Source organism: Lepidothrix coronata, unplaced genomic scaffold (genome assembly GCF_001604755.1).
Source record: "Lepidothrix coronata isolate B3197 unplaced genomic scaffold, Lepidothrix_coronata-1.0 Scaffold272, whole genome shotgun sequence".
Classification (NCBI taxonomy): domain Eukaryota; kingdom Metazoa; phylum Chordata; class Aves; order Passeriformes; family Pipridae; genus Lepidothrix; species Lepidothrix coronata.
Window position 1 is genome coordinate 284,317 of NW_016690452.1, and position 24,502 is coordinate 308,818.

Sequence of the window (24,502 nt, forward strand, 5' to 3'; positions counted from 1 at the left end):
GGCACTGGTGGTGCTCTGTCCTGAGGCCTTCCCCAGTCACGTGGGCCAGGCTGGGGGGTGGTGACAGGGTGGCCACCCTTCAGTGGGACTGCACAGAGCCCTGGGGAACCCCTACGTCCTGCAGCCTCTTGGAGATGCAGAGGCATGGACAAGGCTGTGGGTCAGACAGGACCAGGCATGGCTGAGGGGGCTTTGCTGGGTGGGACCCTCGCAGATCAGAGCTCAGTGGAGGCTCCACGGTGGTAGTAGAGCCCTGAGTACACAGGGCTGGATCCTGATGGTGCCGGGACCTGGTGGGGAGCAGCTGAGAGGGGCGATGGGGCTGGGAGCTGCCCAGCTGCAGCACAGCCATGAGCCAGTGCTGGCCGTGGGTGCAGGGACTGGCAGGGAGGGGAGGAAGCACAGGAAATCTCGCAATGGCTGTATGGTCAGCCCCGGGTTTCCTGTTCCTCCCCACGAGCTGGAGCTGCACGGGGTCAAGACCACACCAGCCCCGGTTCCAGCAGGACGCCAGCAGCAGCCCCACGGCGGGGACCTCACAGCAGACGCAGGTTGGAGGGCCTGTGCCCCAGCAGGGTGCTGGCAGGGACAGGGGATACCTTTGTAGGGCAGGGGGGGTTCTAGGCCCTGGCTCTCGGCAGGGTCAAGGGCTGTGCCAGGGGACATCCTGCCCTGCACAGGGAGGTGCCCCAGCATTCTCCTGCTCCTGCTGTGCTCTTGCCAAGGGGCAGAGCACCCTAGGACCACTGCTGGGACTGGTTTGGCTCCCAGCTTCCCAAATTGGCTCCCAATGGCCATGCTGGAGTCCCGGCTGCTGAGGCATGGCCAGGCTCAGCACTTTCCTTTGGGGCTCAGCACCCTGTCCTGCTCTCACCAGCTTCCCGGTTGTGTCCTGGTCCCTGGGAGCTTCCACACTGCAGGCACAGGGGTGGCAGTGCCAACAGGCAGCACAGGCACAGGGACTGGTGCCCAGCTGGGGTGGGGGGCACAGCTGTGCTGCCCTCGGGAGCAGCCCCACACGCAGCAGAGGTGACACTGCTGTGTCTCACCCCACACTTCCTCCTCCCTGGCACTGTCCCTGCAGGCTCCAGCTCCCACAGGGCTTGGAGCGCTCACCCCACTGCTTTGAATGCACTTTGCAAGGCTGATTGTAGGAGGCATGGAGGGTCTGCCCTGCCACTCGGGCTAGGCAACGAGGAGGGAGGGTGTGAGATACAAAGGGCCTGGCCACTGGTGCAGGCAGTGCGGGGCAGCAGCCATGACTCAGCCTGGCCTGGCACCCCACAGCCTCCCCCCACCCAGACGGTGGTGCCATGGGTTTCGGGCCGGAGCTGTGGTGCCCGCAGGGGCACAGCGCACTGCTGCGGCTGCAGGACGGGGAGCTGCGTCTCCTGGAGCTGATGAAGAAGTGGATGTCGCAGCGTGCCAAGAGCGACCGGGAGTACGCAGGGATGCTGCACCACATGTTCTCCCAGCTGGAGAAGCAGGAGGGCACTGGGCAGCTCCGTGGTGACCATGGTGGCCAGATGGAGAAGGTAGGGATGCCCTGGAGCAGGAGTATGCTTTGCAGAGCCTGGTGTGGTGCTGGAGGGTGCTGTCCCCACACTTTTCCTGATGCGCTGGCATCCCACAGACCTGGTGGGTGCTGGCGAGCCGGACAGAGACGCTGAGCCAGATCCTGCGGCAGCACGCAGAGGAGCTGGTGGCAGGGCCGCTGGCCAAGCTGAGCCTGCTCATCCGCGACAAGCAGCAGCTGCGCAAGGCCTTCAGTGAGCAGTGGCAGGTGGTCAGCCAGGAGTACACCCGGGTATGTGGGGGCCAGCGGGGGAGTGAGGCTGTGGCCTGGCCCCGCTCCCTGACCGTGTCCCTCCCCAGACGACACAGCAGGAGATGGAGAAGCTGAAGGCGCAGTACCGCAGCCTGGCACGTGACAGCGCCCAGGCCAAACGCAAGTACCAGGAGGCCAGCAAAGGTGCCAGCCTGGCCCTCAGCTCCATCCCACTGCATCCCCTCCCAGCTCCCCTTGTGGGCCAAGTATGGCTGGAGCATCCTGCACCCTGTGGGAATCATGGCCCAGCCTGGAGCGGGTGGGGACTCTTGGGGTGGGCAGCGTGGGGAGAGCCCAGCCTGGCCCCCAAGGAGATAGGCAAAAGTCCAGAGGCTTTGGGAAACCATGCTGTGAGTCAGGAGCATCCCTGTGTCAGTGTAACTGCCCCAGCCTTGGTTGCCCTGCCTGCTCTGGGACCCTCTCCCAGCTCGACACCCCCTGGCCCCTGCCCCAGCCCTGCCAGGTGTTCTTGCCCCTCACTGATGTGCTGCAATGCTGGGACTGGTGGTGTGCTGGTGGTTGGTGTTTTCCACGGCCTCTCCCCACAGACAAAGAGCGGGACAAAGCAAAGGAGAAGTATGTCCGCAGCCTCTGGAAGCTCTATGCCCTGCACAACCAATATGTGCTGGCCGTGCAGGCAGCTGCGCTGCACCACCAGCACTACTACCAGCGGGTGCTGCCCAGCCTGCACCAGTCCCTCTACAACCTGCAGCAGGAGATGGTCCTCATCCTGTAAGATTCCTGTCCCCCCTGCTGCTTGTCCTATTCCCCACTGCCCATCCCATGCCCCACTCCCCATCTCGCACCCCCCTGCCAGCCCTTCACCCCACTGCCAACCCCTGGGCACCCCCATGGTCCCCCAGAACCAGCAGTGCTCTTGCAGAAAGGAGATCCTTGGGGAGTACTGCAGCATCAGCAGCCTGGTACAGGAGGACGTTCTTGCCATTCACCATGAGATTGCCGGTGCCATCGAGGCCATCAACCCTGCCACTGAGTACAGCGGCTTCATCCAGAGCCACCAGTACGGCCCTGTGCAGCCGCAGCCTCTCTGCCGGGCACGGCCCTGCCACCCACAGTTGCTGGCAGCCAGCACAGAGCAGATGGAGGCAGAGCCATACTGGGTGTCCACAGGTATGACTCCGAGGTGCCACCAACTGTGTCCTTTGATGAGAGCCTGCTGGAGGAGACAGAGAGCCTGGCACCAGGGGAACTGCAGCTGAATGAGCTGACCCTTGAGAGTGTCCAGCACTGGTGAGTGGGGCTGGCCACAGGCAAGGGACAGGTTAGGAGCAGGGGCTCAGCATACCGGCATGTGTCTCTTGCAGCCTGACGTCGGTCGAGGAGGAGCTGGCGGCTGCCACGGAGGCTGTAAGCAGCAAGGAACAGCAGGTGTGGGAGCTGAAGGCAGAGATCCATGAAGAGGAGCAGGGCTGGAGCCCTGGGAAGCGGTGAGGTGCAGTGGAGGGGGAGCAAGGGGCCAGGGCGGCGGGTGCTGACCACCCTGTCCCCTCCCCAGGGTGCACTTGCTGAGCAGGCGGCAGGGGCTGCTTGAGGCGCAGCAGCAGCTCGAGGGCTGCCTCTGCACCCAGGCCAAGCTGCAGGCACAGCGGGACATGCTGGCAGGGAAGCTGGCAGAGCTGGGGGCCAGGGAGCCCCTGCCCGCCCTGCCTGTGCCAGAGGACCGGCAGTCTGTCTCCTCCACGGTGAGTCCTGCCTCCCATGCCCTGGGAGTGGCAGGGATGGGGCCCTCCCCAGCTGGCGCACAGCTTGTACCTCCCCCAGGAGCAGGAGCGAAGTGGGGCCAGTGCTCTAGAGACCCTCAAGAACCACATCACGGGTATCTTCAGCCCCAAGTACTCGGTGAGTCCCTGGGCACCTCCAGTCACCCTGCTCTCCACCCAGCTGGCCCTTCTGCCCCCCCTCCCCTCTGGCCTCACAGCCCCCTCCCCTCCCTGTTCCAGCCCTTCCAGACTCTCGTCCAGCTCTACCCTGGGCACAGCTTCCGGGCACCACTGCTGCCAACCTCTGGCACGACTCAGGGATGGACATGGCTGGGCTCACCCTGTTTCTTTCCAGCTGCCCCCCCCCATGCCCCTGATCCCGGAGGTGCAGAAGCCGCTGTGCCAGCAGGTCTGGTATCATGGGGCCATCCCACGCTCGGAGGTGCAGGAGCTGCTGATCTGCAGTGGGGACTTCCTGGTGCGGGAGAGCCAGGGCAAGCAGGAGTATGTGCTCAGCGTGCTGTGGGACGGGCAGCCCCGGCATTTCATCATCCAGGCTGCCGATGTGAGTGATCATGGGCAGGGGGGAAGGCCAGGGCAACCCCACATGAGCAGGCAGGGGTCCCTGCTGGGCACAACCCCTCAGCTGCCCTTCCTGCAGAACATGTTCCGACTGGAGGGGGACAGTTTCCCCACCATCCCGCTGCTCATCCAACACCTCCTGCAGAGCCAGCAGCCCATCACCCGCAAGAGTGGCATCGTCCTGGCCAGGGCTGTACCCAAGGTGACACAGGCAGCAGGAAGGGGGACTGGCCCCCTGAGCAGGGGCAGCCCTGCCCGACCCCTTCGTCTTCCCAGGGCTTGGCTGGGAGCCCCAGGCATGCTTCTCCAGCTAGATGGGGGGACTAAGGCCTGGGGGGACAGACCCTGAGGTCTGGGGATCCCCTCTGGGGCTGTCTGAGAGGGGGCTGCAGGGAGATGTGGGTTGGGGGACAGGTCACCAGTGTTGCTTGCTGCAGGACAAATGGGTGCTCAACCACGAAGATGTGTTGCTGGGGGAGCGCATTGGCCGGGTGAGTCAAGGTGCTGTGGGGTGTAGGGGAGGGCCCAGCTGTCCCCACAGGGGTCTACAGAAGAACAGGGTTTTCCTTGGGCCACATGGTGAGCTGAGCCGGTGTACCTGTGTCTCGGCAGGGTAACTTTGGGGAGGTGTTCAGTGGCCGCCTGCGTGCTGACAACACCGCTGTGGCTGTGAAATCCTGCCGGGAAAACCTCCCGCCTGAGCTCAAGGCCAAGTTCCTTCAGGAAGCCAGGTCTGGGCCAGTGTGCTTGTCTCTGCCTGTCTATCCACCCCTGGGGCTATTTAACCCCGCTGGGCCTGCAGCGGGGAATGTGCTGAGGGCTGTGTCCCTCAGCCAGCTCGGTAGAGCACCCTGGAGTTGGTACTGGGTGGCCTGTGCCTGAGGCAGCTGGGCTCCCACACAATTGTGGTGCTCATCCTTGTCCCCGCAGGATCCTCAAGCAGTACAGGCACCCGAACATCGTGCGGCTCATTGGTGTCTGCACACAGAAACAGCCCATTTACATTGTCATGGAGCTGGTGCAGGGTGAGTGGCTCTGACCCACAGCCCCCCAGCACAAATGGGTGTGCCCAGGCACCCACCAGCTCCATAATCCGGGTGCAGGGGGGGACTTCCTGAGCTTCCTGCGCAGCGAAGGGCCCCACCTCCGGGTGAAGGAGCTGGTCAGGATGACAGAGAATGCTGCTGCTGGCATGGAGTACCTGGAGAGCAAGCACTGCATCCACAGGTGGGCCCTGGCAAGGCAGGGAGAGCCCTGGAACCCTCACTGTCCTGGAGCCCCGGGAACAGCCGGGTGCACGGCTGATGGCTCGGGGCCGCCACAGGGACCTGGCTGCTCGCAACTGCCTGGTGACGGAGAGGAACACCCTGAAGATCAGTGATTTTGGGATGTCACGGGAGGAGGAGGATGGCATCTATGCCTCCACAGGGGGGATGAAGCAGATCCCTGTCAAGTGGACGGCCCCTGAAGCACTCAATTATGGTATGGGATGGTGCTGGGCACAGCCTGGCACCCCACAGCTCAGCTGGGAGCCAGGAGTCCAGCACTGTCCCACTCCCACGCACCTGATCCTGAGGAGGGAGGCAGAGATCCAAAGTACCCCAGCCCTCAGGAGTGAAGGCACAACCAGTCAGTGGTGACAGCTGCCACCATTCATCCTGCTCCATGTCCCCAGGCCGATACAGCTCGGAGAGCGATGTCTGGAGCTTTGGGATCCTGTTGTGGGAAGCCTTCAGCCTGGGCGCCATCCCCTATGCCAACCTCAGCAACCAGCAGACACGGGAGGCAGTGGAGCAGGGTAGGGGACACAGCCAAGGCTGGCTCCCAAGGGCCACTGTGAGCTGTGGGTCCAGCACAGCAGATCCACTGTAGAGCTGTGCCCATGGGAGGGCTAGATGGGGCTGTGGGGGGTGAGGGACTAGTGGTCCAGGCTGCCATGTTCCCATCCCTGTTACCTCAGGTGTGCGGCTGGACCGCCCTGAGCAGTGCCCTGAGGAGGTGTACCAGCTGATGCAGCGCTGCTGGGAGTATGACCCCCACAAGCGGCCCAGCTTCAGCACCATCCACCAGGACCTCATTGCCATCCGCAAGAGGCACCGTTGATGGGGGCACCAGGGGCCCTGGATCAATCCCGCAGCAGTGTCCCTCCCTTGGGCAGTGACAGAGCCCCTGGATCCATCCCATGGCAGTGCCTGGGGGCACAGCAGAACCCTGCCTGGACAGCATGTGCTGTGGTGCAGCTGTGGGTGCCTGTGCCCCTTTCCTTTTCCAGAGGCTCCCGCGTGCCCTGGGTGGAGGTCACAGCACACGCAGCTCCTGCCCGGCTTCATCCTGCTCAATAAACACAGGAGCTCTGCAGCTGCGTGTCTGGAGTCTGTGAGGGGATGTGGGTCTGTACTGCACTGGGATGGGGCACTGAGAGATGAGACACTGGGATGGAGCACCGTAATGATGCACCAGGACGGGATACCAGGACAGGGCACACCGGGACAGAGTGCACCGAGATAGAGCACCAGAATGAAGTACCAGGGTGGGGCACCAGGACAGGGTGCACTTGGACAGGGCACTGGGATGGGGGAGTACTGGGACGGGTCACTGGGACAGGGCACAGTGGGGTGGTGGAATGGGACAGGGCACTCGGACAGGGTACAGGGATGAGGCAGCGGCATCTCAGCTCGGCCCCGCGGCTGGGAGGGCGGCCAGCTTGTGGGTGGGTCCCGGCCGGGCCGACCCCGGCGCTCCGCGGGGTGCCCGGCCCGGCCCGCCCGCGCCGGTACCGCCTCCCCCGGGGCCGCGCTCGGGGGCGGAGCGGCGGGCGGGGCCTGGCCTGGCCTGGCCCATCCCGGCGGGCCCGGGCGGGCGATGTGAGGAGCGGGGTCGGGCCGCGGAGCCGCCCGGGGTAAGAGCGGAGCGCCCGCGGTGTCCCCGCCGGCGCCGGCCTGGCCTTCCCCGGTCCCTCCCCGGCCCGGCCCGGCCCGGCCCCGCGGGGCTGCAGCGCGGCGGCCCCGGGCGCTGCCCGGCTCGGCGGGGCCGCGCGGCCTGTCCCGGCCCTGGCCCCTTCCCCAGCCCCATCCGCAGCTATAAATACTCAGCACCGGATTAAGCCAAGTAGGACGCGGGGAGGGCGCTTGGAGAAGGAGGCGGGAGGCCGCGGTGGGGGGTTGCGCTGTCCGACGTGTGCCCCCCTCCCCGTATCCCGGCGCAGGTGAGTCCCTCCACCCCTTCGTGATGAAGCTGAAGAAGCAGGTGACAGTGTGTGGAGCTGCCATCTTCTGCGTGGCCGTCTTCTCCCTCTACTTGATGCTGGACCGGGTACAGCACGACCCTGCACGACACCAGAGTGGGGGCAACTTCCCCAGGGTGAGTTTGAGGGGGTTGGGGTGGGTGAGAGGGGCCATGGGATGACAAACAGGGACATTCAGCCAGGGAAATTCATGGGGAGCCAGCCCTGGCCTCCCACCATTCGGCTGCCAGGGCCAAGGCTGGCTCCCCATAGCTCTGGATGACCTCCTGGCTCTCACCGTGGCCTCTGTCCCCCCAGAGCCAGATCTCAGTGCTACAGAACCGCATCGAGCAGCTGGAGCAGCTGCTGGAGGAGAACCATGAGATCATCAGCCACATCAAGGACTCGGTGCTGGAGCTGACGGCCCACGCAGAGGGGCAGCCCGCATTGCCCCATCACCCCCCAAATGGCTCCTGGGTGCTGCCCCCTGAGAGTCGCCCAAGTTTCCTCTCCGTGTCCCCACAGGACTGCCAGTTCGCCCTGGGGGGCAAGGGACAGAGCCCAGACCTGCAGGTGAGGGGCTGGTGGCTCTGCTAGCACAAGGGGGCCATACCTGGGCATCTGTGGGGTCCTGGCTCTACTTTTTTGGGGATCTTTCAGCCCTGCCTCCCACCCACAGATGCTGGCCGTGTACTCTCTGCTGCCCTTTGACAACCAGGATGGCGGTGTCTGGAAGCAGGGCTTCGACATCACCTATGAGCCCAACGAGTGGGACATGGAACCTCTGCAGGTGTTTGTGGTGCCGCACTCCCACAATGACCCAGGTGAGCAGCAGAGGAGGGGAAGGGCTGGCCCAGCCCCTGCTGCCGCATAGTGCTGGCAGGGAAGGGCTGGGCCCCCACAGTGACCCCCAGCTGTGCTGCTAGGCTGGATCAAGACCTTCGACAAGTACTACTATGACCAAACGCAGCACATCCTCAACAGCATGGTGCTGAAGATGCAGGAGGACCCGCGCCGGCGCTTCATCTGGTCCGAGATCTCCTTCTTTTCCAAGTGGTGGGACAACATCAGTGCCCAGAAGCGGGCTGCAGTGCGCAGGTAGGGCAGGAAAGAGCCCTGGGGACAGGAAGGCTGCCCTGACTGCAGTGCAGCAACCGTGGGCCCTGCACTGCTCACCATGGGGTGCCCTGGCACTACCAGCAGCCTCCCAGTGCCACCAGATGTCAGAACCACTGCAGTGAGGGGTGAGAGCTGGGTGCTGCCAGCACCGGGGTCTCTGCAGTGAGGACTGAGGGCTGGGGGAGGCAGGTCTCACCCTGTGCCTCTGCCTGTGCTCATTGGGCTGAGAAACTTGAGTGCAAGGCCCAGGGCACCCTTGGAGTTGTGGGAGACTTGGAGGGCAGGACTGTATAGTGGGACAGGGCCCCCTTGTCAGCCTCCTGCCCTGAGAGAGCTAGGGATGGAGGACATAGCAGAGGGTGTTGTCCTATGTGGGAATGCGCTCTGGCAGGGGGCTTGGCTGGCACTGAGCTGTGGAGGGATGTGTCTCTCTGTGAAGTCAGCATGGGTAGTGAGGAATGGCAGCAGTGGCTGTGGGGGCTGTGGGTGGGCCCCAGGTGGCTAAAGGCAGGGAATCTCTGCCATGGGCATGTGGCTCACGCGGGACTCTGGTCACATCTCGGGTGTCCCCCTCACAGGCTGGTGGGCAATGGGCAGCTGGAGATGGTGACAGGTGGCTGGGTGATGCCCGACGAGGCCAATTCCCACTACTTCGCCATGATTGACCAGCTGATCGAGGGGCACCAGTGGCTAGAGAAGAACATTGGTGAGAGCAGAGTGGGTGCTGAGCAGGAGGAGCACAATGCTGACTGGCACCCTGGCCCTGGCAGGACCCTCCTCACAGGAGGTGATGCTGGCTCAGCACAGGCTGACAGGTCTCTGTGCCTCCAGGTGTGACACCGCGGTCGGGCTGGGCCGTGGACCCCTTTGGGTACAGCTCCACCATGCCTTACCTGCTGAAGCGCTCCAACCTGACGGCCATGCTCATCCAGCGTGTGCACTATGCCATCAAGAAGCACTTTGCTGCCACCCAGAACCTGGAGTTTATGTGGAGACAGACGTGGGGTGAGAGGCTGCCAGGAGGGGACGGCAGAAGGGGCCCTGTAGGGCAAGTGGCAGCAGGGAATGGCTACCAGCCACTTTACTGTGCAGATGAGCTGAGCGCCAGGAAGCGATGGCTCTGCCCCATGCGACAGCCCTAGGGTGACTCCCCATCTGCCTCTGTGCCCAGCACGCTGAGGGAGGCTGCTGTGTCCTCTGGGCTCCAACTCTGCTCTGTCCAACAGCTGTCCTTGGAACCCCCTGCTCGGGGACAGGCAAGGGAGAGCCATTGCTGGTGCTCACCTGTCCTTGGTCCTACAGATCCAGACACCAGCACTGACATCTTCTGCCACATGATGCCCTTCTACAGCTACGATGTGCCCCACACCTGTGGGCCAGACCCCAAGATCTGCTGCCAGTTTGACTTCAAGCGCCTGCCTGGAGGCCGAATCAACTGCCCCTGGAAGGTTCCTCCCCGTGCCATCACCGATGCCAACGTGGCGGAGCGGTGAGTGTGGCAGGGGCACATGGCTCCCAGCCCGGTGGCCTATCCAGGGCCAGTCTCATGCCTCGGCCCCCATGCAGAGCCCAGCTGCTGCTGGACCAGTACCGCAAGAAGTCCAAGCTGTACCGCAGCAAGGTGCTCCTGGTGCCCCTGGGAGATGACTTCCGATACGACAAGCCACAGGAGTGGGACGCCCAGTTCCTCAACTACCAGCGCATCTTCGACTTCCTCAATTCCCGGCCTGACCTCCACGTCCAGGTACGTGCAAGGATCTTCAGTGGGGCTGGGGGCACCAGGAGGCCACCACAGAGTGTAGCCAGAGGGTGGGCAGTGCTGGGAGAGTTGATGGGAGCCCCCACTGTGGGAGCCCTGGCTCAGGGCCACATGTGCTGTCCTGCAGGCGCAGTTTGGGACGCTCTCTGACTACTTTGATGCCCTGTATAAGAAGATGGGCATTGTGCCGGGGATGAGGCCGCCTGGGTTCCCAGTGCTGACTGGGGATTTCTTCTCCTATGCTGACCGGGAGGACCACTACTGGACGGGATACTACACCTCCCGGCCGTTCTACAAGAGCCTGGACCGGGTGCTAGAGGCCCACCTCCGGTGAGGGGCAGCAGACTGGGCTGTGGAGCATGGGGGGTGTGCAGGGTGTGGGTGAGGGATGATTAGGCAGCATCTGGGAGCTCCAGCAGCCCCCAGGTCTGCACCAGCCACCAATGTGCTGGGGTGGCCCAGGCAGTGCCAAACCCTTGCCCAGTCCCAGGGGAGTGTGTGCCCCCGCCGGCACGTCCAGGCCAGCCCCCGCAGCACTGGGGCACAGGGACAGAGATCCTCTGTGACCCTGTCCCTGTGCAGGGGGGCAGAGATCCTGTACAGCCTGGCACTCGCCCACGCCCGCCATGCCAGTGCTGACGGCAGGTACCCGCTCTCCGACTACGCCCTGCTGAGCAACGCCCGACGCAACCTGGGCCTCTTCCAGCACCACGACGCCATCACTGGCACCGCCAAGGAGGCTGTAGCTGTGGACTACGGAGTCCGGTGTGTGTGGGGGCTGGAGCACCCTCAGAGCCTGTCAGGGAGGGGCTGGTGGGCTCAGGGCTGTGAGTGTGGCTGGGTGTAGGGGTCTTTTGGGGCTCCTCTGCTGGTGAGAGGTGGGGGGTGTTGGGTGGCTGAATGGCCCTGGGTGGCTCACTCTGCCTGTGCCCCAGGCTGCTCCACTCCCTTACCAACCTGAAGCGCGTCATTATCAACGCTGCGCACTACCTTGTGCTGGGGGACAAGGACACATATCACCATGACCCCGCTGCGCCCTTCCTCAGCACGGTGAGCAATGCCTGCCCCCGGCTCCCTGGACCTTGTTATGCTGTCCCCATGCCCTCAGGAGCACAATTCTATGCAGGCATGGCTGGGGAAAGGGCCCCAGCCTGTGCCTGTGTTCTGGGCCCAGCTGGCAGGGTGTGGGCATACCCCAACTCTTACTGCTCCTCTCCCCAGGATGACACGCGCCCCAGCCAGGACTCCCTCCCGGAGAAGACAGTGGTCAAACTGGACACCTCACCCCGGTAGGGCCTCATGCCTTGCTTTAGGGACTTGTGGGGCTGTGGAGAGGCAGTGATGGAGTATCTGGGATGCTGTGAAGCTATGGGTGGATGCAGTGAACCTGTGGGTAGTGTGGGGCATTGGGCATCTGGGATGTGATGGGGCTGGGATGCCATCCCTTGGTGACCCCTGCAGGTTCCTGGTGGTGTTCAACCCTCTGGAGCAGGAACGCCTGAGTGTGGTGCCAATGCTGGTGGACTCCCCGCATGTGCGTGTGCTCTCCGAGGAGGGCCAGCCCCTGCCCTTCCAGCTCAGCGCAACCTGGAGCTCCGCCACGGAAGTGGTTCCTGACGTCTACCAGGTACAGGATGCCCCGGTGACACTGCCTGCCCCATCCTCAGCCTGCACATACCATGTATGCCAGCCTCCCATCCCTGTATACTGCCAGGATACTCTGTCAGCCCTGCTCTGTCCCTGCCCCACAACACAAGCTCCCACAGCTGTCAAACCACCAGGCCCCCACGCACGTCTCCCCTCAGTAGAGGGGGAGGCCTTTGCCTGACTGACTCCCAGTCCGTCCCCAGGCACGGGGGGCTGGCTCAGGTCCCCATACTGCCTGCAGGTGTCTGTGCTGGCCCGCCTGCCCGCGCTGGGGCTGCGTGTGCTGCAGCTGCACAGGTCCTTGGACGGCCATGCCACGCTGAGGTCCTCCACGCGCCTGTACCTGCACGGTCGGGACCTGCCTGTGCGCAAGCCTGAGGCCGTGCCCCTGCAAGTCTTCCCGGCTGCTGCCGATGACTTCTGCCTGGAGAACCAGCACCTGCAGGCCTGCTTCTCAGGGCACTCGGGCCTGCTGCAGGTGAATGTGGGGCTCTGGAGTGGAGGAGGGGAGGGGGTCACCGTGCTGCCTTCTGCATTCATGGCTGTGCTGGCCCGCACCCACAGAGCATACGTGGAGCTGGGGAGGAGCAGGGGCACAGAGTGAGCAGCGAGTTCCTCGTCTACGGTACCAGGACCTCCAAGGACAAAAGTGGGGCCTATCTCTTCCTGCCTGATGGAGAAGCCAAGGTATAGGGTTTGTCCTGTTAGCCAGCTGGCAGCTGTGCCTGCGGGACTGTCTTCAGGCAGCAGCCTCAGCACAGCGCTCCTTCCTCCCAGCCCTATACCCCCAAGAACCCCCCAGTGGTGCGGGTGACGGAGGGACCCCTCTTCTCAGAGGTTGCCAGCTACTACGAGCACGTTCAGACCATGGTGCGGCTGTACAATGTGCCAGGTGAGATCCTGAGGTGGTGCTGGGGTGTTGCTGGCCCAGTGGTGCTGGGCAATGCTGCCTGTGGGGCCCAGCCCCTCACTGCCTACCTACAGGGGTGGAGGGCCTGTCCCTGGATGTATCCTGCCTGGTGGACATCCGTGACCACATCAACAAGGAGCTGGCCCTGCGCTTCAGCACCGACATTGAGAGCGACAACACCTTCTTCACGGACCTCAACGGTTTCCAGGTATGTGGCAGCCTAGGGAGGGACAGCACCTGCCCACAGCAGGACAGTTCCCCGACACCCAGCGCTGGGCACTGTGGGAGCCACTTTTGGCCACTGACCTCTGTCCCTTGACAGATCCAGCCCCGCAGGTACCAGCGGAAGCTGCCGCTGCAGGCCAACTTCTACCCCATGCCTGCCATGGCCTACATCCAGGACATGCAGAGCCGCTTGACGCTGCTCACAGCCCAGGCCCTGGGAGTCTCCAGCCTCCGCAGCGGTGAGATGGAGGCCTGTGTCTTGGAGGCCTATGCCTTGGAGACCTGCTGTAGAGCTGGGGCTCCCCTCCCCAGGGGATGTAGGGGAGGAGGGTGCTGCAGGCTGGGCACAGGGTGCCCTGGTCCTGCTGTCTCTGGAGCTCCATGCCATGGGGGGTGGCTGGCTCCTGGTAAAGCCTGGGGCATGGGGACCCACTCTTCACAGGCCAGCTGGAGGTGATCCTGGACCGGCGCCTCATGCAGGATGACAACCGGGGCTTGGGCCAGGGGCTGAAGGACAACAAGCGAACCTGCAACCGATTCCGGCTCCTCCTGGAGCGCCGCACCACTGCCAACAAGGTGCCTGGGCTGTGAGGCCACAGGATGGGAATGCCCAGCCTTGCCTTGGGATGGAGCAGGGTGGAGGCACCTGCAGAAAGCCACACGTGTGATGGGATGCAGCATCTGCTCCCCTCCTGTCCCATTGTGCTGGCTCTAGGCAGGGATGGGCCTGGAGCAGGGGGCACGAGGAGGGTGGGACCTGTGCAGTGGGATCTGTCCCTGTGGAGCCGCGTTGCCCTTGTAATCACAGTGTTCTTGTCCCATCCCCTCGCTGCCCTCTATGCTTGCGCCATGTCACCCATTCAGAGCTCCGGCTTCTTTTCCAAACTGGTCTCCATGTTTAAAGCCTTGGGCTTCCCTGGCACCAGGACTGGCAGCCCTGAGGTAATGGCCGGCCTGGCCCTGCTGTCTCTCCCTGTCTCGTGCACTAGCTGCTAGCCACTAGCCTAGCCAGGCCCGTAGCAGGTCCATAGTCTGAGCATCAGCTAGATGGGGTCCTGTTTGGGTGCTGGGGAAGGGAGTCCTGCCTGGGTGGGGGCAGCTCTGGGTGCCCTGTGCCTGCAGGTGCCTGGTCTCGGGGCACTGCTGGAGCAGTGGTTCGTTCTGTGGGCCCTGCCCAGGCTCTGCCTGGCCCTGCGGCTCCCCAGGCCTATGCTGACCCATGTGCTCCTCCGCAGGTGCAGGACGAACGCCCCATCAGTTTCCCCTCCCTGCTGAGCCACATCACCTCTATGCACCTGAATGCCGAGGCCCTGGTCATGCCGGTGGCGCTGGAGAAGCCAGCCGTGCCAGCCCTGCGCTCCTTCGTGCCCCTTGCCACCACCCTCCCCTGCGACTTCCACATCCTTAACTTGCGGATGTTGCAGGCAGAAGTGAGCTACAGCCTGGGTGTGACAGGACTCTGGGGGGCTCTTGCCCTGCTGTCCTCACTGTTGTGCCTCACACCCTGGCTTCCCCCAGGACGACTCACTACCCTCGACCGAGGCAGCGCTGATTCTGCACCGCAAAGGCTTTGACTGCAGCCTGGAGGCCAAGAACCTGGGCTTCAACTGCACTACCAGCCAGGGCAAGGTAGGGCTAGGCTGCCCCACACCCACACTGAGTCAGAGCCAGGCTGGACCTCGGCACGGCTGGCATGCCACATATCAGGCTGCCCTGGGCACAGTGCTGCCCCAGGCACCAGAGGCAGCACCCAGGCCTCCTCTCTTCTCCCTCCTCTCTCCCCAGCTGGTCCTGGGAGGCCTGTTCCAGGGGCTGGAGCTGGGCTCCCTGCAGCCCACCTCACTGACGCTGATGTATCCACTGGGCACGGCTTCCAACAGCACCAACATCTACCTGGACCCCATGGAAATTGCCACATTCCGCATCCGCTTGGGGTAGTGTGTGGAGTGGGAGAGGAGCAGAGTGGCTGGGCAGCGTGGGAGCAGCACCAGCACTGCAGGAGAGCAGGGCCAGCAGCACTGTGGTGGGCGGGGGCAGGAGGCGCTGGACTTGCAGAGGCTGCTGCTGCCTTCTAATTTATTAGTCCCACATTCTCAGATAGATTTTGGAATGAACTGCTGTGGCCGGGGCTGGGCGAAGGCTGCGGAATGTGGTGCCGGGTGGGCTGAGCACAGCTCAGGCCAGGCTCTGCTGCTGCTGGTGGGATGGGCACTGATGTTCACAGGCTGCCCGGGAGTGTGGCCACCCAGTGGCTGGGGCAGGGGCCTGTGCTGGGCTCCCCTGGCCTAGTGGGGCAGCATGGGGCTGATTGGTGGTGTTGGGCAGTTGCCTGGAGAGGTGCTGTGGACTAGAGACTGAGCTCACCTGGAGCTCGTAGGAAACACGAGGCTGTTTCCAAGGGCCCAGTCTGTGTGTGGTTTGTGCCTCCCGTGCAGGTGAATGGGAACAGTGCGCCATGGGGAGACAGGGCAGCACCCAAGGTGGGGAGTCTGGCTTGGGGCCAGGGTCAGTCTGGGGGGGCTGGGTGGGCTGCCAGAGCTGTGCTGTCCTCTGCTCTTTGAGGTCCCTGCCCTGCCAGTGCTCCCAGATCTTGAGCTGGGTGTGAAAGGCTGGTGGCATGGCCAGGCCCAGCCATGCTTGGCAGCAGGAGCCAGGGGGACAGGAGTCAGGCAGCTCCTTGTGCTGGCAGCAGTGACGGGGGGGAAGCATGGCAATGGCCTCTCCCAAATCCAGAGCCTTTAGCCCCGTTTCAGTGTGAGCCTGGCAGTCCAGTCTCTGCTGAGGCTGCAGCAGTTGAGGTGCAGGTGCTGATGCCACCTCACCAGAGCATCCTCCTGGTTGCTGTGGGAACCGCAGGGGCTGCGAGCTCCCTGGCCCCTGGGGCTAATTACTGCCAGCGGGGAGGGCTGCAGGGGGAGGCCGGGGGAGCTCCCTCAGCTCTGGCTTCATTGGACTCGATGAACTTAGAGGTCTTTTCCAACCTAAATGATTCTGTGCTTCCATGATTCCTGCACAGCCTTCGGCACCTCTGCATGCTACAGGCTCGGTCATGGTCCTGCATCCCACAGCCCTGGAAGGGGCTGAGTTCATGGAGCCAGCATGGACCAGCCCCAGCAGCTCGGCCCTTTGCAGCACCTGGAGGATGCCTGGCATGGAGACCCTCTGCTGGAGCCTGGCTAATGTCATGGCTGGCAGGGGGCCAGAGGGCTGGCGCAGGGCCCTGCCCAGGGGTGGGTGATGAGGGAGTGGGTGCTGAGGGACTGCAGCACAGGCGACCTGCCCCCACCTGGTGCCAGGCACTCACCCCATGCCCTGGCCTGGCCCACGGCCTTCGCCATAACTCCTGGATCCTGGGACGGGTCCCAGTGCCCAACCAGGGCCCTGGACCCTGTGGCTGCTGATCCGTGGCTGGGTGGGGAAGGAGCTCCTGGCCCCAGAAGCTCATTACTGATGCTCCCGCCTCCGCCCTGATCCCTGCGGACTGAGCCTGAGTGAGTGCAGGAGGCTCTAATGGCTCTGAGCGGCTCTTGATGGGCTGCGATGGAGGCGGGAGCAGGAGTGGCTGTGGTTTCTGCCTCCACTGGAGCTGCCTCTGCTCAGTGTCGGCCAGGATGATGCTGGGTGGGCTCCTGCTCCAGCTGCTCCTCACCACGGCTCTGTTCCCCAGCATCCTTGGGACAGGTACAGCCCCACTCCTGCCCCTTCTGTTCCCTGAACCTGTCCTCCCCATCCCTGACGAAGCTTTGTCCCTTGGGGGTTGCTCCCTGACAGCCCAGAACAGAGGCTGGGGGCATCTGTGCTAGGAGGCAGTGGTCCACAGTGGGAGGTGGTGGTTCATGCTGGGGATGGTGGCTGAGGTGTGGTGGTGCTGGGGTTGGTCCCACTGCAGCACATCTGTGGGGTGTAAGTGCTGTCCCTGTGGGGTCATGGGGAACAGGGAAAGATTCAGCATGGAGAGATGGGGGCTGACCTGATGTCCCCGAGGGCTTTCCCCTCCCCTCTGCCACCATCACCCTCCTCCCCCATGTTTGCCCTTGTTGAGGCCATGGCAAGCACTGGTGGTCACGGCACACACAGGGCCGTGGCTGCAGCAGGCACTGCCGGGGGGCTGGAGCCCACGCTGAGAGCTGAGCCAAGGGTCCCTGTGTCATTTTAGCCAGGTCCCCTGGGGCTAGTGAGCTCCAGTTCATCCCTGCTGGGACTGGGAAGGCTCTGCTCTGTGGCATCCCTGCAAGGGCCACCTTGCTGGAGCTGGCAGCCTGTCCTGCCAGCACCGTGTGGCTCTGTGGCTCATGCAGTGGGGACTCCCTCCTGGCCCTCTCCAAGCCCCTGCTACCCGCTGCAGTCTCAGTGCAGAACCTGCACCTCTGCGAGGGCTACGTTGGCCGTGACGGCCACTCCCACCCCGGCTTCTACTGCCCACGGCTGACTGACCCTCCCGGCCACCGCTACTGCTGCCAGCCCAGCCCGCGCGCCCTCAAGTCCTGCTGCTCCCAGCTGGCCCTGGAGGCCCTCACCGGGGTGAACCTCTCCAGCCTGGCCAGCCCTGAGCTACTCCGGTGAGCAGGACTGTGGCTGGGTGTGCTGCTCGGGGATCCCAGCACAGCCCCAGGGACTTCCTGTGGCTGTTGGCATTGGGCCTGTGATGTCCCTTGGAGCCCACACTGGGCCCTGGGTGGCCCTCCCTAGTGCCGCTGTGCTGGGGGAGGCCATGGCTGCCCCCTCCTGAAGTGCACCCCCCCCGCAGGAACCCACTGGCCTTGCCCTTCGTTGGGCTCTACGGGCTCCTTGTCCTCCTGCTCATGGCCATCGACCTCTGCCACTTCTACTGGACCCGACGCTTCCACCTCGGCCGCCTCCTGCCCTGCACCCGCTGCCCACCCTGCAGACCCCGGGGAGGGCACCTGCCCCGTCCCCAGCCTTCCCACGGTGCCCCCAGCCTGCCACGCCCCAGCCGGGGCTGTTGAGGGGGTCCCGCGGGTGGGGCAGGGGTGTAGGGGTGGTGGCACTCGCCCCCGGGGTGCCGCACGGGGGGTGTCGGGGGGACGCGCGGGGACAGCCACGAGGCCGCAGGCGCTTGGTGCCGGGACCGCCGGGCCGCGGGGCGGCGCTGCAGGCTCGGCCCCGCCCCGTCACGTGACACGGGCGGTGGCGTCCGGGTTCCCCGGGCGATCGGCGGTGACGTCACGAGCGCGATGGAGGAGCCGGTGAGCGGGGACGGGCGGGACCGGGACGGGACCGGGGGGGCTCGGGGCTGAGACCGGCGTGCTGGGGCGGGCGGCTCCCTGTCCCGGGGGCTCCCTGTCCCGGGATCCCGGGCCCGTCTCCGGGCAGCCGCCGATGCGGGGCCCGGGGCCGCGTCCCAACCGGTTCCCGTCGGCAGGTGACGGCGGAGCAACTGCGGGCGCGGGGCAACGCGCTGTTCCAGGCGGGGGACCACGGCGCGGCCCTCGCTGCCTACACGGAGGCGCTGAGCCTGAGCGACGCCGCGCCGGAGCGCGCTGTGCTGCACCGCAACCGGGCCGCCTGCTACCTGAAACTGGTGAGCGCGGGGCGGGGCGGCCCCGCAGAACCTGCCCGGCCGGCTGGGGCTGTCTGCCTTGGCCAGGTGCTCCCTGCGCCGGAGGCAGTGTCGGTCCCCAAGTAGAATGCTCTTGGTCCTAGACAGGGCACTATCAGATGTTGTCTCTGCTCACCTTTTCCACTGTCCCTGCCCGCTGTCCCCTGCTGCCTCACCTCAGGTGGGCTTGGGGGCCAGGATGCTCCCGTCTGTGCCTGGGCTGTGCATGTGCCCTGGGGCTGTCCCCAGGCAGTCACAGCATCTCTGATCTCCTGCTGGGGAACTGTCTCTGAGGCAAGGGGGGAACACAAGGAGTTTCAGGGGCCTGAAAAGCATCGGGGGCCCTAGGGCTCCACAGGGATCCCTTGAGGGTTGCGTTCTGGGAAGGACAGGGTGTCCCGCTGGGCTGGCTCACAGTCTGCAGTGACGGTGTTCCCAGCCTGTCCCTGCTCCCCAAAATGGGAGGTGTTGGTCTATGTGGGGCCTGCCTGGGCAGCCCTCAGGTTTTGCCTCTCCCAAATCTCTGTAGGAGGATTACGCCAAGGCGGAGGCTGATGCAACTAAAGGTACTGTCAGTGGGGCTGAGGGGGGCTGGCCTCTGTGCTGCCCACCAGGGCAGACCAGGGCAGGGTGGGGGCTCTGCGATAGACTCTCTTGTGCACAGCCATTGAGGCCGACGGCCGGGACGTGAAGGCGCTGTTCCGCCGTAGCCAGGCGCTGCAGCAGCTGGGCCGCCTGGACCAGGCCGTCGGTGACCTGCAGCGGTGCGTGAGCCTGGAGCCCAGGAACAAGGCCTTCCAGGAGGCCCTGCGTGCGCTGGGCAGCAGCATGCACGAGAAGGTCAGTGGTGGGGGAAGTGGGGGACTGCCGGACCCCCTGTGGCTGTGGACAGCTGGGGGAGGCAAGGAGGGCTGAGTTGCTCTCTCTGCTCTCTCTCAGATGAAGACCATGTCCTGCACGGACTCAAAGGTACAGCAGATGTTCCAGATCTTGCTGGATCCTAAAGAAGAGGACGCGGACAAGAAGCAGAAGGTCTGAGCTCAGGGAGCAGGGGGTAGCGCTGTGGCTGGGAGGTGAGAAGAGGAGGATCAGTGCTCTCAGGTCCACAGTGGATTAGCAGTGCTGCCTGGGCAGACCAGGCTCCCCCCTGTGGAATGTGCTCCCCGAGACGGTGGAGGGCGGGTGCCTGTGGCTTCCGGGGGTTCCTGTGTTCGGTGGACTGGTGATCTAGACAGGAGTCTCCTTTCCCAGGCTGTGCAGAACCTGATCGTGCTGGCACGAGAGGAGGCTGGAGCAGAGAAGATCTTCCAGAGTGATGGTGTGCGATTGCTGACACAGCTGCTGGACACGGCCAAGGCTGACCTGATGCTGGCAGCCCTGCGCACGCTGGTGGGGTTGTGCTCCGGCCACCGCTCCCGGGTAGGTACCGCTGCACCCAGGGGAGAACCACGCTGGGGAGGCTACAAAGTGTCAGACAGGGGAGCTCTGAGCTGTCATGTGCCAGGCCTGAGTTTGTAAGAGGGAAGAATCCTGATAAGGGGCTGGTAAGTGCCAAAGCTTCCCCAGGGCCTTCAGCAGACAGGTGTGCTTGTACCTGCAGACCTCGGCCATCCTGGCGGAGCTGGGGGCCCCCCGTCTCTCAGCAGTGCTGGGTGTGGAGCATGAGCAGGTGTCCCTGGCTGCCTGCAACCTGCTGCATGTGATGTTCGATTCCCTGAAGGAGGGGCTGCAGAAGGACTTCCGTGGGAAGGAGGACGCAGTGGTGCTGGGTGAGTGTGGGCAGCCTTTGCTGGCTGGTGGGAGGGGACAGTCCCAGGGAAGTGCAGAGCTGCTGTGGGCTCTTCTCCTGCTGTCCACCCTGTCACTGCTCCCTGTGGCAAAGCCAGGCTTTGGTCCAGGGTTAACAGGAGGCAGAAGTCCCTGGTCATGGCAGCGTCTCTGCCAGCTGTACAACAGTGGGGGTGAGGCTGTGCCCAAGGCACTGACTGCTGGGCACTATCTCTTCTGGAAGATTCCTCTAGGGACCTGAAACTACTGATCAAGCACCTCCTGGAGCTGCTGGCACTGGAAGGGGCCTCAGCACACGGCCGTGACAACGCCCTCAACCTGCTTATCAAGGTGGTGCCCAGGAAGTCACCAAAGGAGACCAACAACAGCATGAGTCTCTGGGTGATTGACCAGGGTGAGCAGAATGGCCAGTAGCATCCCACTGGGGCATTGTGCCCCTCTGCCATGGTTCTGCACATGCCAATGTGCCCCTCACCAGGGTGTCTGACCCCTGCCAGGCCTGAAGAAGATCCTGGAGGTGGGCAGCACGGTGTGCGGCAGCCCGGGCAGCCTGCCTGTGACGGAGAACAGCCGGATGAGTGCCTCTGTCCTGCTGAGCAAACTGTACGAGGACCTGAAGTGCGATGCCGAGAGGGAAAACTTCCACCACCTGTGCGAGGATTATGTGAGGTGAGCCGGGGGTCCCAGGGGCTCGGGGGTTCGGTCACCTGCAACCTGGTAGCACCTGTTACTCTCAGTGCTAAAGTCTATTGCAGACCCACTGTGGGGGTATTCAGCAGGTGGAGCAGGAGGCAGCAGGTGGGATCAGCTTGACCTTTTTTGGTGGTCTTTGTGCACAGGGGCTGGTTCGAGGGGCACGAACTGCTGGGGAAGCTGCGGGCCATCCAGACGGTGTCATGCCTGCTGCAGGGCCCCTTGGACGCAGGCAACAGGGTGCTGGAGCTGGAGGGCATCATGGACAGCGTGCTGTCCCTGTGTGCCTCTGTCTGTGAGGCCCACCAGCTGGTAGCGGTGGAGGCGCTGATCCATGCGGCCGACAAGGCCAAGCGTGCCTCCTTCATCACAGCCAACGGCGTCAGCCTGCTCAAGGAGATCTACAAGCACAGCGAGAGGGACAGCATCCGCATCCGTGCGCTGGTGGTGAGTGCGGCGGGATGGAGGAGCGGCGGGGATGAGCCCCGGGGCGGGCTGTGGGTGCAGGACCACCACTCACAGCACTGCCCTTCCCTGCTGGGGGTCTGGGAGGCACACTGGGGTGCTCGTGCCCATTCCTGCTCCCACATTCTGGTCCTGGCTGCAGGGGCTCTGCAAGCTGGGATCTGCTGGCGGCACTGACTTCAGCATGAAGCAGTTTGCCGAGGGCTCCACCATGAAGCTGGCCAAGCAGTGCCGCAAGTGAGTGGGGCCGGGTGCGGAGGGAGTGGGCAGGGTGCCTCACAGATGGGCTCCTGCAGCTGGGCTCAAGGACTGTTCTCCCAGGTGGCTCTGCAATGAGGCCATCGACGCAGGCACACGGCGCTGGGCTGTGGAAGGCCTGGCCTACCTCACCTTTGATGCAGATGTCAAGGAGGAGTTTGTGGAGGACAAGGCAGCAATGCAGGCCATGTTCCACCTGGCCAAGGTATGTGCCAAGCACTGCAGGGTGGGCACCCTGACACCAGGGAAACATGCCAGAAGGGGTGTGGGGCTCACGCTGTGGGGTGGGGTATGTGGAAGATGTTGGGTGGGTTCCAGCCCTGGCTGCTCCTCCCTGCCACGAGTGTGATGTGTGACCGTTATCACTGCAGTCGGAGGACAGGAGTGTGCTCTATGCTGTCGCCTCCACGCTGGTGAATTGCACTAACAGCTACGACCATGAGGAGCCGGACCCGCAGATGCTGGAGCTGGCCAAGTACGCCAAGCAGCACATTCCAGAGCAGCACCCCAAGGTGAGTGGGGTATGGCTGTGCTCAGGAGGAGAGTGGAGGGGTGGGACAGGGTGTCCTTGGGGCCCACAGGGGTGAGGTCAGCCAGCTGGTGCCCCTGAGCCAACTGTGACCCCACCTGTGGGACAGGACAAGCCAGAGTTCGTGAAGCGGCGGGTGCGGAAGCTGCTGATGGCCGGCGTGGTGTCGGCTCTGGCCTGCATGGTAAAAAGTGAGAACCCGGCGCTCACCAACTCCTGTCGGGAGCTGATCTCCAGGTATGGGTGTGCCAAGGGACAGGAGGGAGCTGGGTTTCCAGGCTGCTGGCATCCTGCTGGCCAACTTATGTGTCCATGGTGAATGACGGCTCCTGGACAGTAATGGGAATGTCCAGGAATCCGGTGCAGCCTGGGCCCCCTGCAGCTGTCTGGGTGCTCCAGCTGCTCCCACTTTGTCCCTAGAGTGTTCCTGGCACTAGTGGAGGAGGCAGAGGACCGAGGTGGCGTGGTTGCGCAGGGAGGAGGCAAGGTGAGGGGATGGGACCCCACTGTGCTGTTACCCTGCACCGATCTGGGTGGCTCTGCTTTGCAGGGGCCAGACTTGCTGCCTCGTACATGAGGCTGCTGTGGGCTGGCTGCAGGATGAGCTGCTGTTTCTGCTCACAGGCTCTGATCCCACTGTCCCTGGAGGGCACTGAGGTGGGGCAGACCAAGGCAGCACAGGCCCTGGCAAAGATCACCATCACTTCTAACCCAGAGATGGCATTCCCTGGGGAGCGGGTGAGTGCTGTGGCTGGGGAATGGGGGTCAGGTCTGCCAACCAGGGGCTCATGTAAGAACAGCAGTGGGCACTGACTCAGTCCCATGTGTGCTGTCTCTACAGATCTATGAGGTGGTGCGACCCCTGGTCAGCCTCCTGCACCTGCAGCGCACGGGCCTGGAGAACTTTGAGGGGCTGATGGCCTTGACCAACCTGGCCGGCATCAGCGAGAGGCTGCGGTAAGAAGGGAGGAGAGGGGAGCTGGCTTTTCCCTCAGGCCTAGTGGGCTTCCCTGGGCAGGGAGCACTCACACTCCCCACCCTGCAGGCAGAAGATCCTGAAGGAGCGGGCCGTGCCCATGATCGAGGGCTACATGTTTGAGGAGCACGAGCTGATCCGGCTGGCTGCGACTGAGTGTATGTGCAACATGGCCATGAGCAAGGAGGTGAGGGCTGGGCTGGGGTCTGCGCTGGGCTGCTGGACCCCCACACCCCCACCCATCCCCTCCTCATCCTCCTCCTGTGCAGGTGCAGGAGCTGTTCCTGGCAGAGGGCAGCGACCGGCTAAAGCTGATGGTCCTGTACAGTGGGGAGGAAGATGAGAAGCTGCGTCGGGCAGCCTCGGGGACCCTGGCAATGCTCACTGCCCTGCACCCTCCCATCTGCAAGCGCATCCCCCAGGTGGTGAGTGCCCAGCAGTGGGGTGGGTAAGCACCCTGTGTCCCTTATTCCCTCCCCATGGTGGCCTGGAGCTCTGTCCCAGTGCTGGCCCCAGAAAAGGGGGCAACCTGTCCTGACCCCTCAGCCTGACTAATCTGGGACTGTCAGGGAGGAGGAGCTGGCTCCCTTCTCTCGAGGGGCCATGCTCATGTTGGCCCCACTCCCCTGCAGACGGTGCACTGGCTGGAGATCCTGCAGGCCCTGCTGCTGAGCCCTAGCGCCGAGCTGCAGCACCGCGGTGCCGTAGTGGTGATGAACATGATGGCAGCAGCACGGGAAGTGGCTGAACAGCTCATCGCCAGCGAGATGCTGGAGATCCTCTCGGTGCTGGCCAAGGACAAGGACAAGCCGCGAGTGGCCCAGGCGGCCCAGGAGAGCCTGGCCCAGGCTGTGGCCTATGGCCTGATCAAGCCCAACCCTGGCCAGGCCTGAGGGCCCGTGGGGCTCACGCACACGCTGCACACGCTGCCGGGGCTGTGCTCACACGCTGCCGGGGCTCCGGCACACGCTGCTCTCAGGGTGGCCCCGGCAAGGTCCGGCCGCCCGCGGGGCTGGCTCAGCACTGCCCGGAGCTGGGGCCACGCTGTGCCCGGCGGCGCCATCCCGGCGTCCCGGGGCGAGGAGGAGGAGGGGACTCGCCGCTGCCTTTGCCACCGTCTGCCTTAGCCGGGAGGGCCGGCCCGGGGCCCCTGCCGGGGCCGGGACCGGCGCGGTGGGGCTGGGCCCGCCCGATGACACTAAAGCTGCTCCTGAACCAC

The 24,502-nt window shown here is 64.3% G+C and overlaps 4 protein-coding genes across 9 annotated transcripts; all 4 read left to right on the top strand.

The window, feature by feature from the left end:
* The first annotated feature begins 486 nt into the window (after window positions 1-486).
* On the top strand, window positions 487-6,460 carry FES (FES proto-oncogene, tyrosine kinase). Of its 2 annotated transcripts, XM_017836175.1 has the most exons (19): window positions 487-551; window positions 1,288-1,535; window positions 1,634-1,807; window positions 1,876-1,972; window positions 2,377-2,560; window positions 2,712-2,849; window positions 2,960-3,079; window positions 3,154-3,276; window positions 3,345-3,531; window positions 3,611-3,688; window positions 3,905-4,114; window positions 4,211-4,333; window positions 4,569-4,622; window positions 4,744-4,862; window positions 5,062-5,156; window positions 5,235-5,358; window positions 5,456-5,613; window positions 5,807-5,929; window positions 6,092-6,460. In XM_017836175.1, exons 2-19 carry the CDS (start codon window positions 1,314-1,316, stop codon window positions 6,232-6,234), a joined length of 2,472 nt encoding a protein of 823 aa, XP_017691664.1. In that variant the 5' UTR covers window positions 487-551; window positions 1,288-1,313; the 3' UTR covers window positions 6,235-6,460. The 2 variants fall into 2 exon arrangements, with proteins under 2 accessions (XP_017691664.1, XP_017691665.1); XM_017836176.1 differs by lacking the exon at window positions 4,211-4,333.
* A 465-nt stretch (window positions 6,461-6,925) lies between these two features.
* On the top strand, window positions 6,926-15,419 carry MAN2A2 (mannosidase alpha class 2A member 2). Of its 5 annotated transcripts, none has more exons than XM_017836226.1 (24): window positions 6,926-7,030; window positions 7,337-7,491; window positions 7,673-7,927; window positions 8,034-8,178; window positions 8,281-8,452; window positions 9,052-9,179; window positions 9,305-9,478; window positions 9,776-9,962; window positions 10,040-10,217; window positions 10,360-10,562; window positions 10,815-10,997; window positions 11,168-11,282; window positions 11,454-11,521; window positions 11,694-11,859; window positions 12,121-12,357; window positions 12,444-12,566; window positions 12,657-12,771; window positions 12,864-12,997; window positions 13,112-13,253; window positions 13,457-13,590; window positions 13,879-13,956; window positions 14,250-14,444; window positions 14,533-14,643; window positions 14,895-15,419. In XM_017836226.1, exons 2-24 carry the CDS (start codon window positions 7,360-7,362, stop codon window positions 15,087-15,089), a joined length of 3,570 nt encoding a protein of 1,189 aa, XP_017691715.1. In that variant the 5' UTR covers window positions 6,926-7,030; window positions 7,337-7,359; the 3' UTR covers window positions 15,090-15,419. The 5 variants fall into 5 exon arrangements, with proteins under 5 accessions (XP_017691715.1, XP_017691716.1, XP_017691717.1 ...); XM_017836227.1 differs by lacking the exon at window positions 6,926-7,030 and adding an exon at window positions 7,143-7,239; XM_017836228.1 differs by lacking the exon at window positions 6,926-7,030 and having other exon boundaries at window positions 7,360-7,491; window positions 14,800-15,419.
* Window positions 15,420-16,625: 1,206 nt separating this feature from the next.
* Window positions 16,626-17,981, top strand: LOC108507852 (uncharacterized protein KIAA1644-like). The gene is made up of 3 exons (XM_017836162.1): window positions 16,626-16,695; window positions 17,360-17,573; window positions 17,762-17,981. Exons 1-3 carry the CDS (start codon window positions 16,626-16,628, stop codon window positions 17,979-17,981), a joined length of 504 nt encoding a protein of 167 aa, XP_017691651.1.
* A 181-nt stretch (window positions 17,982-18,162) lies between these two features.
* UNC45A (unc-45 myosin chaperone A) lies at window positions 18,163-24,403 on the top strand. Its single transcript, XM_017836232.1, has 20 exons — window positions 18,163-18,221; window positions 18,398-18,556; window positions 19,104-19,140; window positions 19,239-19,414; window positions 19,514-19,606; window positions 19,826-19,993; window positions 20,175-20,343; window positions 20,586-20,756; window positions 20,860-21,031; window positions 21,202-21,502; window positions 21,663-21,757; window positions 21,842-21,983; window positions 22,150-22,290; window positions 22,417-22,544; window positions 22,728-22,794; window positions 22,932-23,045; window positions 23,149-23,264; window positions 23,353-23,470; window positions 23,553-23,708; window positions 23,916-24,403. Exons 1-20 carry the CDS (start codon window positions 18,210-18,212, stop codon window positions 24,174-24,176), a joined length of 2,796 nt encoding a protein of 931 aa, XP_017691721.1. The 5' UTR covers window positions 18,163-18,209; the 3' UTR covers window positions 24,177-24,403.
* The last annotated feature ends 99 nt before the right edge of the window (window positions 24,404-24,502 follow it).